Source organism: Lepus europaeus, chromosome 20, assembly GCF_033115175.1.
Source record: "Lepus europaeus isolate LE1 chromosome 20, mLepTim1.pri, whole genome shotgun sequence".
NCBI classification, from domain to species: domain Eukaryota; kingdom Metazoa; phylum Chordata; class Mammalia; order Lagomorpha; family Leporidae; genus Lepus; species Lepus europaeus.
In genome coordinates, this window is record NC_084846.1 from 31,433,935 (window position 1) to 31,451,652 (window position 17,718).

Consider the following 17,718-nt stretch of genomic DNA (forward strand, 5'->3'; position numbering starts at 1 on the left):
CTTCCCCACTTAATGCTGTATAATTGTTCAAACCTGGTAAATACCACTCTTAGGATCATTGGTTACTATCCTCACCCTGTCTTTTATGACCTTGTCTAAATATGATCAGAGTCGGCAAACTTGGAAGGCTTCCATAGCCTTGGCAACTCATGACGACAGCCTAGGGTGGTTACTGGTGACATAAACTAGAGTGTCAATGTGTTGGGTCAACAACAGGAGCCACTGTGCACTTGCTCCTCATGTGGGATCTCTGTCCTTAATGTGCTGTCCATTTTGATTTAATGCTATAACTAGTACTCAAATAGTATGTTTCACTTTGTGTTTCTATGTGGGTGCAAACTGTTGAAATCTTTATACTAAATTGATCTTCTGTATATAAAGAGAATCGAAAATGAATCTTGATGCAAATGGAAGGGGAGAGGGAGCGGGAGAGGGGAGGTTTGCGGGTGGGAGGGAAGTTATGGGAGGGGGAAGCCATTGTAATCCATAAGGTGTACACTGGAAATTTATATTCATTAAATAAAAGTTAAAAAAAAAAGAATAGAAAAAAAAAGAAAGATGGCATTCTTTTTTGGGGTGGGGGGTGTAGACAGCAGTCTTAATGTGTGCCCTTTGAAACAACTTCACCTTGGGATCTTTCTTGATATTTTTTTGGCTAGCACGGAGACCCCTGCTGAGACAAAGGCAAAATAACTAGGATCCAGGGGCAGGGGAGTCCACTGACTGTCTCTGCAGCATCAGGTCAAACATGGCTTTCCAGATTTCTGGTGGGAATTCTGCACAGGAGACCTGTTCTTTTGACTGAGTCGGATTCAACGCTGGAAGTGGGCGGCCTTGGTTTTCTCGCTTGTAAAACGCTCAACACAACGAAGGGCTCTTTCCCACATGGGAAGCAACATCTTTTGGTTCCTGGAAGGCCCAGGTCCTCTAGTTTTCTACCAGAAACGCACTCAGTCATTGTCAGCTCTCAACTGCGTGGCAAGGCTGAGTCTGGCCGGCGGCCTTCCTGTCCTCCTCCCCTCTCCGCTGATGGAACACGCACTGCAATCGGTTGACTGGCTGATCTCATCATGCCACTGCTTCCTTAGTGTCCCGAAGCTGGGACCAAAGGGTCCTGCTTACTGTCTCTCCACCCCGCAGGAAATGCCAGAGATTTCCCTGCTCACGCTGCTGCTGCGTATGTTTGCGTCCTTTGTTCCTAAGTGGATTGTTTATCGCACAGGAAATGGCATTTGCTGGTTCAAGCAGGGAGTGGGAGCTCTGGGCTCCTGTTCCTCTTCTTCTGCTTGGGCCATTGTTGTTGTTGTTGCTTTTTTAACTGAGGTAAAATTCACAACAGTGAAACGCCCAGGTCTGAAGTAGGATTGGATCAGTTGGATGAAAGCATACACGTGTGTAACCAACATCTCAGTCAAGACACAGGACACATTCGTCAGTCCAGAAGGCTCTCTTGCCGGTGTCTCCCCTGAGTGAGCCGCTGGTCCGATTCCCACCCCGCAGCAGCTCACTGTGCCTCGCCTCGAGTCTCCTTGCATTCTTCTGTGTCTGGTTTCCTTTCTCACCATGTGTGAGAGTCATCCGGGGTTTTCTGTGAGTCACTGCTTTGTTCCCATAGCGGCTCCACAGTATTCTGTTATCACAACAGCCCTGCGATGGACGACTTCATGGTTTGGGGCTATTATGAATAAAGCTGCTCTGCAGGCACATCCTTGCACCTGCCTTTTGCGGACACAGATTTACATTTCTCTTGGGTAAACACCTAGGGTGGAATATCCCGGTCAACATCACGCAGTTGCAGCCCTGAAGAAGCTACAAGCCCTCTGCCGTCCTTGCCCTCCTGTGCTAGGTAGAGGGACAATGACCTTGGTTACCCTCTCCCCTCAGGGCAGCTCTGAGCACGTTCTCTGCTCTTCACAGGAAGGCAAGGAGTTTGAGATGCTGAACTCACAACTCCCTTAGCCCTGAAGACCTGAGATGCCCTTTGTGCGGCCCTCTGACCTTGACATAAATCTCACCAGTGAGATGTCCTTCCCCACCTTACAGGGAACCTGACCTGTAACTGGGCACCTGTAGCTGCACCTGTGGTGGTGGTGGTGGGGCCTCTCTCTCCAGCCTGCAGGGACACAGCTCGTTAGTTGAGCATGTGTGTGCATCTGTCAGACACACCCAGCATCGCATCTCTGTGCTCTGAATTTCCACAGCTAACAGCACCACGGTATCTCTACTGAAACAAAACAGGATGCAAAAGTCTGTAAACTACCAACGTAAGTTACTTTGATTATGCTTGTATTCATAATTGGCGCCATCTTCCCTCCATTTTTAAATTGAGCTGTCTTTTTCTGGTTGACTTTTAAGAGTTCTTTATAGGGGCCAGCACTGTGGTGTAGCGGGTTAAGCCCCCATCAGCAGCACCGGCATCCCATATGGGTGCCAGTTCCAGTCCTGGCTGCTCCACTTCTGATCCAGCTCCCTGCCAACATGCCAGGGAAAGAAGCGGAAGATGGCCCAAGTGCTTGGGCCCCAGCACCTGCGTGGGAGACCTGGAAGAAGCTTCTGGCTCCTGGCTTCTGGCTAGTCCAGCTCTGGCCATTGTGGCCCTTTGGGAAGTGAACCAGCAGATTGAAACTCTCTCTCTCTCCCTCTATAACTCTACCTTTCAAATAAATAAACAGATCATTTTAAACAAGAGCTCTTTATATATTCTCGGTATGAGACTCTTAGCAGCTGTGACTTGCAAATATTTTCTACTCATCTGCTGGCTACCTTCTCAATGTCTTTTTGATAATGTCCTTTAAAATACAAACTTTTTAGTTTTGACCAACTCCAGCGTATCTGTATTTTTTCTGGTTCCTTTAGACACAGCGTTCATAACCACACTGAAGAGGGGACGAGAGCCCCTTTCCCCTTGAACCTGTGCCCGGTGCGGGTCGTCCAGAGACACCCCCTGTAACACACCTCCCTGGAACCTGCCTTCTGAGGCTGCTGCGGACCAAAATTAAACACGCACGAGCAGCCCTGGCCCAGGCTGCCCAAGCTCCTTCTGCCCAAGAAGACGGGATTCAGCTAAAGGCAAAACATGTCTTCTTTGTTCCGCGGTGCCTCGGCGCAGGGGGCTTGTTTGCCAGGGCAGGCTGTCGGCAGGCAGAGCAGGGCCCTTCCTGGGCTGCTGTTCTTTCTCAGCCGGCAGTGGGAGCAGAGAGGGTGTTGACCCAGCGTTGTCCCCGACCCTGTCCTTCACTCATCAGCCTGCATGGGGAAGTAGGCTTCCCCTGCATCACACAGTCGGGGGAACGGAGGCTTGGAAGGGGCCATCTACCTTGCAAGCTGCACAACCAAGGTTTGAACTCAGTTGCCCTGATGTCAGGGCTCCTTAGCACTTTTCCTTTGTGCTCCTGGATCTGGAAGACACCCCCCCCCCCACCTGCACCAGAACACTCTAGACACACAGCCTCGCAGGTCTGTCACTATGCTGCCATTCCATAGCGGTCATGGCCCTGGTCACTCCCCCTCTGGCCTCACCTTATTCCAGCTTTGTCATGACTTACATCTCCTTGCAAACATCTGAGCCATCCTCTGGTAACTGCACTGAGCACACGGAGAGTAACCCCAGCTGTCTCTCTCTACCTGTCTTCCTGACAGCCCGGGGGCTCATGAGTTAGCACACGTGTGTGTGTGTCACGTGTTCGCTGTCTCCCTTAGAGGACTGGAAGAAGAAAGTTCCACCCCCACCAAGTCTATGCCTGATGCTTTTCCTGTATCTCCAATACTCCGCCACAGTGCCTTACAACAAAGCAGGTGCGCAGTTCGGCCAAAGGAAGAGATCTTGGTGGCACCTGAGGAGCAGCCCAACCTCGGCTTCTTTGCAAAGTGTGTCCTCGAGTGTTGGCATGGACCAGACGAGATGGAGCACGGGAATGCTTTTGTCCACTACAGACATAATCTAGTACTGTTACAAACCGCCCTTGCTTTGCATGGTTGTCTTCAAGTCACGAAAATCTTTTGTTTGGGACGTTTGGTTGTGGGAAAATCAATGACAGGCCCTTTCCTTCCTGCCATCCTCACTCCACCCACATTTTGAACAGCAAGAGGGGATTTTTTTGTTTCTATAAGTAGCCATAGGAGATGGAAAGGAAGAGAATTAACTGCATGTCTCCGCTGGGACACTCAGGCAGCAGGAAAAAAGCTTTACTGCTCCATCAAAAAAGGTAGATGAGAGGACAAGGATTAGGGCAAAGTAAACACAGCAGGGAGGGACGCGGGGTCTGTCGCAGACCCGGATGGAGCCCCAGACGGGTAACAGAGCAGCGCCGGGGCCGCCTCCAGCTACGGGACCGCACGTTTACAAGAAAAGGAAGACAGAAATCAAGACCGTTTTCTTCACAGAAGATCTGGGGGACGGTTTCTTAGGCATCACCTAGACATTCAAATCCTGAGGGCAGAACCTGTGAGAAAAAAAATCCCACCTTGGCCTCAGGAATTTGTCAGATCACAGAATCCCGTCAGGTGGGAACATCTCGCTTCACTTTGCTCCGTTCGCGCTGTGTTACACGGGACACGAGTTCTCCCTGCTTTCCTTCTATCTCAGTGCCTTTGCTTGGGTGGGTGGGAGGAGGTAGGTTAGCAGAGACCCTGTCTTGGCGTCTCCGAGTCTATCTCCGTGTGAAGCCTACTTCAGCGTATCTTGCTACCTAAAAATAAAGGCGCAGGGGAAGAGCCTAACAGCTCCAGAGAGACTCTCCTTGGCGTTTGGAAGCCCAGGCAGTCCTCCGAGTTTGGGTCACACAATCATTTCCACTCTGAGAGAGAAATGATCACTTGCCTTTTTAAAATGATTTGATGTGTATTTAGTGACTTCTGAAAATGTAAACATCTTTTAAATTTGAATACTTTATTACAAAAGCCATAAAGAAACAGTTAAGAGTGCTAGAAGGTCAGACAGCAGGAAACACAGTAAAATGGAGTAAAATAAAACAACACAGAAACTTGCATTCTGCATTGTTAGGTCGAAAAAGAGAACTGAAAAAGTTGGCTTAACTTCCTTGGGTGCCCTCCTCTGGTTTAATATTTGAACTTTTTTCCCCCAAGTGGGCCAAAATACATACACAGAAATTTTCCAGGAGAGACTCTGCAGTGCGGTTATAACCAGAAACCTGGCCAGCGCCCTCTGTGGCGGCCCCATTGCCAGCTCAGGAGCATCTGCTCCCTCCCACTGACTTCCTCGCTGAGCCCAGGAATGTGGAGCGCAGCAACGTGGGAACAGGTTACCCCCTGCGTGAAAACACAGTGCCACCGGACAGGCCACATTTCCACAGCTGTGGTTTCTCATCTCTGGCTGCAGGTCAGATTTACTAACCTGAGAGAGCTTTTTAAAAAAAAAAAAAAAAAGACTCCCAATGCCCAGCCCCATCCACTGGCTGAATCAAAAGCTCTGGGTGGAGCCCAGGCATGCACATAGCTGCAAAAATTTTCCAGGTGATTTCAACATTCAGCCTGATGGCAAGTCACTTTTTAGTAGGCTCAGTGGGTAAATGCTGGGGAGTGGGGGACTGGGATAAACTATTTCCTTAACTAGGCTGTAGGTACTGATAACTAGGATAACCTGCTAGTGATGGATGTATATGTTATCTTAGGCTTTCCCCTGTAAAATGCTCAATTAATTTGATGGCGAAATCCATTAAATTTTTTGGTCAACAGTTATATTTATATATCTATATCTTTTGATTATATACACTAAATTGTATTAATTTTGAAAGTAATATAGAACATGTAGAGAAAGAGAAAGAAGAAAATAAATAACATTCATCTTTGTATTCTATTAAGGGAACTGTGGTTGGGGGCTAGCGCTGTGGCGTAGTGGGTAAAGCTGCCATCTGCAGTGCTGGAATCCCATATGGGCGCTGATTCCAGTCCTGGCTGCCCCACATATGATGCCGCTCCCTGCTAATGTGCCTGGGAAAGCAAGGGGGAAAGATGGGTCAAGTGCTAGGGTCCCTGTACTCATGTGGGAGACCCAGATGGGACCCCTGGCTTCAGCCTGGCCCAGCTCCCCAGATGGCTGTGGCAGCCATCTGGGGAGTGAGCCAGCAGATAGAAGATCTCACTCTCTCTGTCTCTCCCTCTCTATTCATCTGACTTTCAAATAAATAAACAGATAAACAAATCTCTTTTAAAAAGTAAGCATGGTTAACTTTTAGGGAGTAAAAAAAAAAAAATAGAGGGGCCAGCATTGTGGTGTAGTGGCTAAGCTGCTATCTGCAATGCTGGCTTCCCGTATGGATACTAGCTAGTGTCCTTGCTACTCCACTTCTGATGCGGCTCCCTACTAATGGACTGGGGAAACGGGAAGATGGCCCAAGTGCTTGGGCCCCTGCACCCAGGTTGGATACTGGAAGAGGCTTCTGTTTCCAGCTTGGCCCAGCTTCAGCCGTTATGGCCATTTGGAGAGTGAAGCAGCGGGTGGAAGATCTGTCTTTCTTGTCACCCCCTTTATCACTCTGCCTTTTACATAAATAAATCTTTAAAAAAGCAAGAGATTGCAAAAAGATGTACATTTTTTAAAAAAATGTAAAAGTGAGTTTATACTGCACACAGTTTTGTAATCTGATCTCCTCACTTAATTTGCTGTGAAAACTTCCACAGCGTTACACAGTTGTGAGTTGCTGCAAAACCACCAATCTTTATAATGGTCACTATTGGTGACTTTTTTTTTAACTTTAAAGATTTATTTATTTATTTGAAAGTCAGAATGAGAGAGAGAGAGAGAGAGAGAGAGAGATCTTCTATCTGCTGGTTCACTCTCCAGTGGCCGAAGCCAGGAGCCCTATCCAGTCTCCCACAAGGGTGCAGGGGCCCAAGGACTTGGACTATCTTCTACTGCTTTCCCAGGCCACAGCAGAGAGCTGGATCGGAAGAGGAGCAGCCGGGACTAGAACCGGCACCCATATGGGATTCCGGCGCTTCAGGCCAGGGCTTTAACCCACTGCACCATAGCACTGTCCCCTCAAAGTAACAGTTTCAACAATTAGCTTGCAAACCTGAGTATTTAAACAACTGGCTCTGTGAAGTCAGCTGACCTTCAGAGTAAACTTTGGCTATACTAAACCGGCAAGGCCTTCAGCTCTGATGTGCTGTTCGACGGATGGACTGGTGGAGAGCACGCACGCACGAGCTGCAGTGAGGGACGGGGAACCTCAGTCGCAGTAAGTTTGCAGGTGTCAAGTGAATAGCAACTGGGCACCCAGATGCCTGAAGCTCTAACAAGAGCTTTTGGAAAGGGGTGAATGTGAAAGGAATGTGGCCGAAAAGTGTTGCTCTGTTCTTCCAGCACACACAGAGATGTGTCAAGTCAGCCTTCTTAAGCTTCTGTTTCTTTATCTGTACATGAAAGTAAGGTTGTGTCACGGGGCCGGTGTTAGGGTTAAGTACAGCATCACACGTGAAGAACACAGTGCACAGAGCAAATGTTCTGCAAACGTGAGTGGCCTTCCTCCCTTGCTAATCACACTCCACGCACAGGTGGAGACACAGGTGTGTTCAGAGACACAGGTGTGATCTTTTCATTCCACTACTGCACAGGCTTTTTCAAGCCCACACTTATCATTACTTTTAAACCAGCTGGGTATGAATTGCTTTAACATTTTATTTTATTTTAATTTTTTTTTTTAATTTTTTTGACAGGCAGAGTGGACAGTGAGAGAGAGAGACAGAAAGAAAGGTCTTCCTTTTGCCGTTGGTTCACCCTCCAATGGCCGCCACGGTTGGCGTGCTGCGGCCGGCGCACCGCGCTGATCCGATGGTCTCCCATGGGGTGCAGGGCCCAAGCACTTGGGCCATCCTCCACTGCACTCCCTGGCCACAGCAGAGAGCTGGCCTGGAAGAGGGGCAACCGGGACAGAATCCGGCGCCCTGACCGGGACTAGAACCCGGTGTGCCGGCGCCGCAAGGCGGAGGATTAGCCTAGTGAGCCGCGGCGCACGGCCTTAACATTTTATTTTTGAAGAACTTAAACACATTTGTCTTAAAATTCTATGTCTCTATGATTTAAGCTAGAGGTTGGCAAATTGTGACTTGTTTTTTAAGTGACACACAGTGAGACAGAGAGAGGGAGTTATCTTCTATCTGCTGATTCAGTCCCCAAACTCTAAAATGACCAGGTTGAAGCCAGGAGTCTGGAGCTTCCTCCAGGTCTCCCACGTGGGTGCAGGGGCCGAAGCACTTGGGCCACCCTCCACTACTTTCTGAGGCGCGTTAGCAGGGAGCTGAACTGGAAGTGTAGCAGCCGGGTCTTGAACTGGCACCCACATGGGATTGCGGTGTGGCAAGCAGCAGTGTAGCCCTGTGAGCTGTCCTACACAAACTTTTACTTTTGGGGGAATGCACCAGGCTCCCTGGTTTATCTGTTGTACTGTCCACTATTCCAGCAGAGCTGAGGACCTGAACAGGGATCTGCTGGCCCACGAAGCCTGTGGTGTTTACCACTGGGTCCTTCACAGAGAAGTTTGCTAACCCACGATTTAAACTGTTCTAAGCTTTTAAGTGACTAAAAAAATTTCCCCCTATCTATTGAAAGAAAACAAACCAAACAAGGATAAGACAGGAAAACGATGGAAATTGAAGATTCCCCTAGGATTCAGAAGTTGCTCAACAGTGTTCATTTTGAGGATATCTAAGTAACACCTGAAATTCTAGGATTAAGCTGAATTACAATTCAGTCTGCTCACGAAAGTACATCTTAATGACTCTGAGGGCGGAGGGAACTTTTTATTAATACATGTATTTTTATATTTCCATAAAATAGTTTCTTTTAAAATAAAAAAATTTAAGTTTTAGATTAGCAGGTAGTACTTGCCCATCTGTACAAAGCATACACACAGCTTCAACAGACGGTACCAGGCCACCAGCCTTTCCATTTCCTGGTCTTTTATGCAGCCTACCAGCTCCTCTCTCCAGTTCTTTATACAGGACTTTTTACATCATCATGAGCCATAGTCACCCCACTGTGCCACAAAACACCAGGACTTAAAGAACACTTTACAAATGAAGTTTCCTGCAAGATGGCTGTTAACTTCTGAACCAGAAATGCATTTTGAATATGGAGCTGGGAAGAGTGGATTTAGGAGGTAGAGAGGTGGAATATTATTTATAACTTGGCAACGAGAGTGACTGAACCCACATTAGTCAGGCAAAATAATCTGCTCTCTCTAACTGCAGGTAAAATAACATGCTGAACACTGACAAATGTACATAGTCAAAGCAGGACAGGGTGGGGATTTAAGAAACCATTTCCCCTGCTGATTTTTAGTGTTTACATGGAATGTTCTTCAAGCAGCAAATAACTTACCAATGATCCTGACAGATTGAAAATGATACATCTCTACCACAACATAAATTAATCCTCTCAGTGGGAAATGGCTAAAATAGGCAGGGTGTCAGAAATATTTCTTTATGTCTGAAGGAAAGGAAATGATTCCATTTCTTCCAAACATTCATACATGAAAAATAATAAACTCTCGCTTTTAAACTGCCTCTACTTTGAGAGTTTCAAGGTACCCGTCACTAATTGGGGCAGCAATGGTTATCTGGTGTTGGACATGAGTCAGTCCGTATTACCTTGGGTATACAACACACCCAAAGTTGGGTGCTACTTTCATAATTTGTATAAAATGAGAAAACAGTATGAAAATATCCAGAAAGTCAGAGGATAGCAGAGTTACCCCAGTCCCAACGTCATAATCTCTTTTGTTCCTTAGAGTTATGTAGCACATGCTACACAAAGAACAAAGTCAGGCTTTGGAGATGAACTGTGGGGAGCGTGGTGGCCAGTCTAAGGAGACGGACAAATGCCAACACAAACGAACCAATGCAGCCTCTCCGTTCCCAAAGTCAACCCTGGACCCGAGGGTGAGCATCCACCGAGTGCTGGCTGCATTTCCCCGCTCTCCACACTGAACTCTCACAGCGCGGCCTACAGCACAGCTGTCGTTTGTGACACCTCTGGTCACAGCACTGGTGAAGGAAGTTGAGGCAGGAATGCCGACCCACCTGCCTCCTGCAACCTCAGAGAGGCTCAATCCCGATGGAACGCACAGGGTGTTTGCCACCCCGGGGGTCTCCCGAAACGCTCACAGCCTAAGCAGTTCCCTACTCAGCGCGACTCAGCTGGGGAAACTTGGAGAGTAACTGTCACTATGAGGGCCTGGTGTTAAGGCAGCCGCCGACCTTTAACTCCTCATCTCCCACACTTAGAAGGGCTACCTTTTCCCCAATTCTCAAACTCGCTGCGAGCACGACTATTGTGGTCACCTCTTGCGGTGGGAGACATTAAAAGAGAAAGTACAAACTGTAAGAGAAAATAAAGTTACTCACAGTCAGGTGGATGCTAGGGAGATAATGCTGTGGTTCCAAGTCCTCTTAGTGTCCACTAAACTCACAGCAAGCCACAGCGCCCTGCCTCCTCTGAACCCTGGCCACCTGCCTGCGTGGGCTACCTGGGACTCACTGGGCTCTGCTCTGACACACGCAGCCTTTGCAAAACTCCACTCCCCTTGGGACATAACTTCTTCCCCTCCCTTTTTAATTACACAGGGTTTGCAAAAAAGCTCATGGAAAATGTGTATTTTGGAAAAAAAAAATGCATGGAGTTCAAAACATTTTTGCGCTAAAATAAACTTTTAATTCCATTTTCTGCACAGAGTTTAAGTGCCCTCATTCTTGGCTCCTATTTGTCTTTCAAGGGAAGCGTGTCTGGACTTTGTCGAGCCACTCTCTGGGTGTTCTCCCATCACTGAGGTCTTCTAGATGGCACTTGTGCAGACAAGGTGCTATTAATCTGGTTACCTTCCCCTCCTCCTGCCTGGGGCACGGGAAATCTGCTCCCTGCTTCGTAGATGCGACAAAGAGGGACCTCCCCCACCTCTCCTACCATCCTAACTCCTGCCTGTGGACCGGAGGCTCCGGGAGGAAGCGCTGAGCAGGCTGGCTGCTCACCCTGGGACGAGCTTGGAAGGTGCTGGGGACATCAGCAGAGTTAGGAAGCCTGGTGGTCCTCCAGCAGCAGAGATGATACTCCGATCCCCACCCCCGACTCCCGTTTTATTTTGTAGTCACTTTCACATTTGAGGGGGAAAGACAAGGGTGTGCTTGGGGACCCCCTACAATGCCAGCATCTTCCACCAGGCATGGGCTTGTGGAGGATGGAGAGGGGCCTCCCTCGGCTCACCTGTACGGCTCAGGATCTGGCACCTGGGACGATTCTAAATGCATTTTTTTCCCCTGACCATCATATCATGGGAAATTTCAAAGCAGAACAAACAGGGGAAGGGCACAGTGAGCCTCCATGTAGCCATTACTCTGCTTCAGCAGCACCAGCACGGGCACCTGTTCACCTGTTCCTTCGCTTCATCCGCACACAGCGCACAGCAGACACTTTGTAAACGCCCGTGCAACCAGCACCACGTTAACACTAGCTTATCAACAGAGCCAATCAGCAAGCTCCAGAGACCAGGCGAGGGGTCCAGGAAGCGCTGGGTCAGAGGCGTCCGTCATCCACGCCCCAGCTCCCTCCCACCCCCGCCACATCACCCGTGTGAGCACATGCACACGCGCACCCACGCACCTCTCAAGTGCTGGGCCTCGCCACTCACCTGTCGGAGTGCTGCTGCGGAAGGAAGAGGAGGGGGTGATGGGCGGGGTCACGGGCGGAGTAAGGCTGCCACTGCTGTGGCGTGGCGGCGTGGACACATTCCCTCGGGACACTGAGCTGGACAGGGTCAGCGAGAGCTTCGGCTGGATCTTCTTCTTGAGGGACTCCTGCTCTCGGCGGGCAGCGTCTGTCATGAATCTGAAACAAGTGTGGAAAGTAAGTGACCTGGGCCGTTTATAGCCTGCGAGGATTCCTGACGCTTACCCCTTGCCCCAACCTGCAGACGCCGGAGCCCAGGAAAGCAGCTGGGTTGCAGGGCAGTGTCAGCCTCACAAACTCACAACAGCTCCCCCTTGGCCAGCCCGTGGAATGATATTCAGACTTGTGGCTTTTAAGGTTCCAAAGTCGGACCCATTATCTCCCTAGGCGTAAATGCATAGAATAGATCTGCATGCAGACCACGTATCCAGGCTCCAGATCTCACCTCCTGGAAGGTCCAGTCTCTATAAGATTTATTATTAAAGGTTTAGTAGTAAGAGGTCTCTCACGTGGGTGCAGGCGCCCAAGTATTTGGGTCATCTTTCACTGCTTTTCTAGGCAGGGAGCTGGATTGGAAGCAGAACAGCCAAGACTCAAACCAACATGCGTATGGGATGCCGGCACTGCAGACAGTGGCCTACCCAGCTGCACCACAATGCTGCGCCCAAGGTCCGCTCTCCTTTTTGCCCACCCATCCTAAGGATCCCGTCCAAGGGCGGAGTCCTCCTTCTTTATCTGTGGGTTGGTAGCAGGTATGGCTTGTAGCAGTTAGCCACTGCTTCAGAGAAGGCTGCACGCAAAGTCTGATTTTTTTTTTTTTTGAATCATTCTAGATTATCACACTGTTGCATGGGTTTTACAGATGTTTGTGGCTAATGGTGGGTGTGCCTCCCTGTGGTGTTGGCAAGGACTCTTGTGCCTACTGTCACCGAGAATACTGCCCAGCCCGGCTCAGCAGAGGATCATGGGATGACTGCACCAATCTGCCCTGGCTGATTCAAGAAGCACCAGTGGGGACAGCAGCTAAGGAGCTGTGTGTGCTTCGATTTGGTCACTCATCGGGAGAAAGGCCACTTTTCCTAACAGTCTCACTTTGGAAACTTCAGAATGACTCTTGCAACACTTCTCTCAGTGTTAGCAACATTCCAGCTTTGTTCTGTGTTTGCTGTGTAATCTAACATTCTGTAAGTTCACGTCATATGAGACTCAGAACAAACCCCAAGAAGTGGCATCTCCTCCAAATGAGCACACGCCTTTTGCATTACTGGCAGGCAGACTTCGTCAGCTGCATTTCTGGAAACTGCCACGTAAAGCCTGGTGAGTGGGATGCACAAAAGCGTTTAAGTAATAAAACCAACACCTGTGCCCATCGACTGGACTAAGAAACCAAACCATGCCAGACCGCTCCCCCAGCTATTGTATTTGGCCTATTTCCATACCATGCATCATAACCTAATCCCATTAGACATAAACATGGTCTTTCTCCCAACTGTTTCATATTCTGCCTTTGAGGTTCCTTAGTATTTTCCTTCAACTACACTAGGAGGTTTTGCAAGTCAACAAATAGTTATAATGTCTGGCGTAAGCTTAGAGTGGATCAAGCACCCAATGAAACAACGGTAATATTGTTACAGTGTCTTAAAATTTCTACTTTTATACTTGGGACATGGATGGCACGCTTCTCAAATGGCTCCTGCAATACAATCCAGATATATAAACTGGGTTTTATAAGTGAACTGAACTGTAATAAAGCTATATGCTTTGCCTTGAGCTCTTAAGTTTTGTGCTACAAGATGGTGATGATTTAAAAGGAAAAAAGGACCATGAATGCAAGAGAGAATTGTTTGCACCTGGTGCCCAGGTACTCATTTATTTTCAGAGGCAAAATCGGTTCCACCACTCTTAAAGTTTTTTTTCCTCATCATAAACCTCTACTGAAAATACTGACTTCTGGAGAAAAGCAAGGAGCTAGTGCCTTCTTTTATTACTCCAAGTGCAACTGCTAACTAGCATGGCACTGAGCTTCTCAGGTATGCAGTGTCCCTAGAGTGGGCAAAAGCTTGGGTTAAACATGTGATGTCTTCCAGGAAGACCAACTGTTCCCAGTGATAGATAATGAGACCAGTTTTCCAAATAGCAAAATAATCAGAGGTATCCTGTGGGGTAGGAAAAAAAAAAAAAACACATCTTGCATTTTAGTTAAAAGCATGGTATGTGGAGTTCAAATTCTGGCTGCGTTACTTTCATTACGTGATTTCAGACATTTTGATAAACCCCAGCTCTGTAAAATGAGGATTCCGGTTGAGCACCCCTCATCCAAAATGCTTGAGACCAGAAATATTTCAGATTTTGGAATATTTATAAACTGTACCCATTGGGCATCCCTAATCTGAAAATCCAAAATGTTCCAACAGTTCAGATTTCTGGTTTAGGGATGCTGCACCTGTAATAATGGAAGGAAAGGAACTAACATACGTTCTCCTCCCTTTCTGCATGAGAATTTGATCTCCGATGGCCTTTAGCAACTATCTTAGGCAACACTAGTTACATGGAATGACCACTGACTGCTAACTTGCAGGGGCTGGAAAGAACTAGGAATGATGGGAACACACCTGACAGGGAGCCAGCTATCCTGATGGGGGCCTCCTGAGAGCCATGATCTTGTACCCGGACAGGTCCCTTGCAGGGCACCAGGGACCCCTGCCACAGAGTGCTACAAAAGCTTGGACTCTGGTGGGGTATGAGGCCTCTTATGCCAGGAGAGCCCCACCCCTTCCTCTCTGCACCCGCACAGGCTGCTGCAGGATGTTTGGAGGAAGGGACCCAGTGCCCTGTGTGGCCCCTGGTTACCTTGTGAGTGTGAAAGTTCACAACCTAAGATGATGATACTAGGACAGCCGAGAGGACCGGGTTAACGTGCCTGCCATATACCAAGAGGCTCAGAATGCCAAAGTGTTCCCATCCAAAGCATTACAGTGTGGTTAGGTCCCGTAGGCTGCTGCCTGTAGGTTCTCTGTGCATGCCTCACGAAGCGCTGAAACCCTCTTTGTGGCACTGGCCGACTGGAACTTGGCCCAGAGGGCACATATCTAGCGTCAGAAACTTGACCAAAAGACCACTTCTCTCTGGCTAACAGCATCAATAATGCGCTCTGCTTACCATGAAAGAAACACTCTCCTATAGCTCAGATGTAAAACGACCATCAGCCACACAACCCTCATGCACACCCCGCCACAGACAGCAGTCTGCTCTTGGCTTGTGTTTCCTAAGAGTGTTCGGGAAGTAAGGAGGAGGCATCCGTGTTAAAAGCATTAAACTTGAGACACACTCATAAAGCACTGCCACCAGCCCTCCTCCCTTGGACTGGTGGCTGTGAACTTGGACACACAACCTGCACATCACAGCAACCTGGGCAGGCCAAGACACACAGAGGCACCACTCCTTCCTGGCAATGCCACACAGACACGCGCCTAAAGGTCCTGGTTAAAATGCGCCTCCCGGCACTGCCGTGTGGTTCCTCTTCCCCCTTCCCTTGATAACCACGACTTCACTTCTTTTTCGTGAGGTGCTGAACTCTGAAGTCCGTATGCAATTCCCCATCAATATAGCTGTCTGTCACAAGGCAGGCAGATTCCCAGTGGCAAGGGACCATCGGAGAAGACGAGTTACAGAGGATTTGATGCCAAGAATTGAAGACTGGAGCCAGCTGGTCCTGACCAGAATGCTGGGTGCAACCATTTTCCATCTCCAGGAGAGGTGCCCCCAACACATCTTTGAAAGCCCTTGGCCTGGAGTTCCCATCATGACGGCTGCAAGGGCTCCCCCGTGTGCCGGGCCTAGGAAATCCTGTCCTCCAAGGAGGTCCACACCCCTTCCCCATCTCTGCTGAAGCCCTTGGGGACCACGGCCACTGAGCGGCTGCAGAGCTGGAAGAAGCCCTGCCTGCACCAGCCCATGCAGCCCATCCTGCTCCTGGGGCTCCATGCTGTGAGTGGGGTGGGGGCTCCCCCCCAAAGCCTCAGCCAGGTCCTGCTGCGGGGTGGGGGTGGAGCTGGGGGAGGCACCCGCACCTCCTGCCCCACTCTCTCTGCTTGGCGATGACGGGCTGGCAGCAGCAGTGGGCTGCAGCAAGCTCCCACAGGCTTGGGAGAGCCAACTGCTAAAGTTTCCGAGATTGCGTGAGCCAGGTGTGAGTGTTATTACCAAGAACCGAGTCCACAGCTAATTCAGTCAAGTTTGGTACAAATAAAGGCATTTACCTCAAAGCTCACCACTTCCTAGTTATTTTACTATCCCCTCTGGTTCTTGAGGTTATTCACATTCGATGATACCATCTGGTCCCAGTACCATGGCGTGCCAGTACGGGGCTTCGTGATGCCACGGCTCGAAATGGGCCACAGCTGAAGCACTTACACCACGGACACCCGCGAATGCTAGAGATCAGGCTGTTTCCGCAGAGAACCTGTGGTTGGTTGGTTTTGAAGGGGAAAAGGCCCGTTGATTGGGTCCCCTGGCCTTTCCAGGGGAGCGACTCAGTGAAGGCGTGAAGATCGGATACGAAAGCACCCTTGGCTTTCTAAAAGTGAGCAACACTAACACATCTCGCTGAAAGACAGAGGAAGCCTTTATGTGTCCGCATTTTAAAACATTTTTTAAACTGTAGGCTAGACTATATATGCAAATGAGTATATTTCACCAGCATAGTTAAAAGAATGAATGGTAATCCAAGCAGCTTGTGGAAAAAAAAAATGCCAACTTTTGAAGCTTCCTGTATGAAAACATCTTTTTCTCAAGAGAAATTATTACCCAAATACAACTCTCGTTGGTTTTTCAGAGTTTTTCCTTCTACTGTTATTTTTCTACACATGGAGAAAACTGAATGTTTCATGAAGAAAATAAAAAAAAAATAAAGTGAACCGCCCCACCAGTCACTTGTGACTGCACTGTTGACTAACAGCCTGGAAATCTGCGGTCAGACAGAGCACTGTTTTCATTTTGAAACCGAAACTGCCGTAAGATTAATTTTAACTTTCCTACAAATCAGAAATGCCTCAGTTATTTTAATTTAATATGGTCATTTGTAGTAATATTTGTTATTGCTAGGGGAAGTACATATTCCTTAAGTAAATCTTCAAGACTCCATTGTAAATCTTTTAAAGCCTTAGACCACAACGTTCACTCCAGCTGACATGTCCGACCTGGAAACGAGAATGTAACACCGCAGTGGGAAATGTCGAGTGCAGGCCCAGGGAGACCATGGGCAGCCACAGACTCGGGAAATTTACAGCACTGGCTGCAGCCTCACTCGACGGCTGCCACCCCCGAGTCGCCGGTCCTGCTGGGCTTTCCCAGCACCAGAGGACACGGAGGTGGACAGGACTGCTTGAGACCTCAGTGTCTCTCGGTGAACACGGAACGGAGTGTCAGCTCCGAGATGCACGGGTGGTTTCTGTGGAGGGAGTGTGGGCGGAGGGCTGAGCCCTGTGTCATGGAGAAAAGATGCGGGTGGCCTCGGGAAGTCACGGCATTCTCCTCTGTGGCCTGGGTTTTGCTACTTGTTAACATGAACAAGTTTTGGTTTTATGGATATTTGCAATATACTCCTGCTAGGATCCTCCTCGGATCTAACAGTGAATGATTGCGAGCATAACACGTAGTGTTATAATGTAGTGCTTTCCACATTTGGTTTGATCTCAACTCAACCAGATCCTATGAAGTGCGCCTTCTAGCCTGGTGTTTCAGACGCCTACGTCCAACACCAGAGTGCCTGGGTTTGGCTCCTGGGTCGGCTCCCATTCTACCTTCCTGCTAATACAGACCACGGGAGGCAGTGGTAATGGCCTAAGTAATTCAGTTCCTGATAGCCACACGGGAGACCTGGACTGTGCTCCTGGCTCCTGCCCTGGCCCAGCCCCAGGTGCTGTGAACATCTGGGGAGTAACCTAGCCTCTGGAAGCTCTCTGGAAGGAATCTCATACTACAGCTCAGTAAACATGTATGTATAAATATGAGAGCATGTCCAAAAGTTCATGGAAAGT

At 48.8% G+C, this 17,718-nt stretch overlaps 1 protein-coding gene across 1 annotated transcript in view; it reads right to left on the reverse strand.

The window, feature by feature from the left end:
• JAZF1 (JAZF zinc finger 1) overlaps positions 1–17,718 on the reverse strand; it is a 331,686-nt gene that overhangs the window by 35,827 nt on the left and 278,141 nt on the right. Inside the window, exon 3 of the mRNA XM_062179040.1 lies at positions 11,643–11,839. Within this exon, the coding sequence (XP_062035024.1) occupies positions 11,643–11,839 (197 nt within the window). The remainder of the gene's footprint in view (positions 1–11,642; positions 11,840–17,718) is intronic.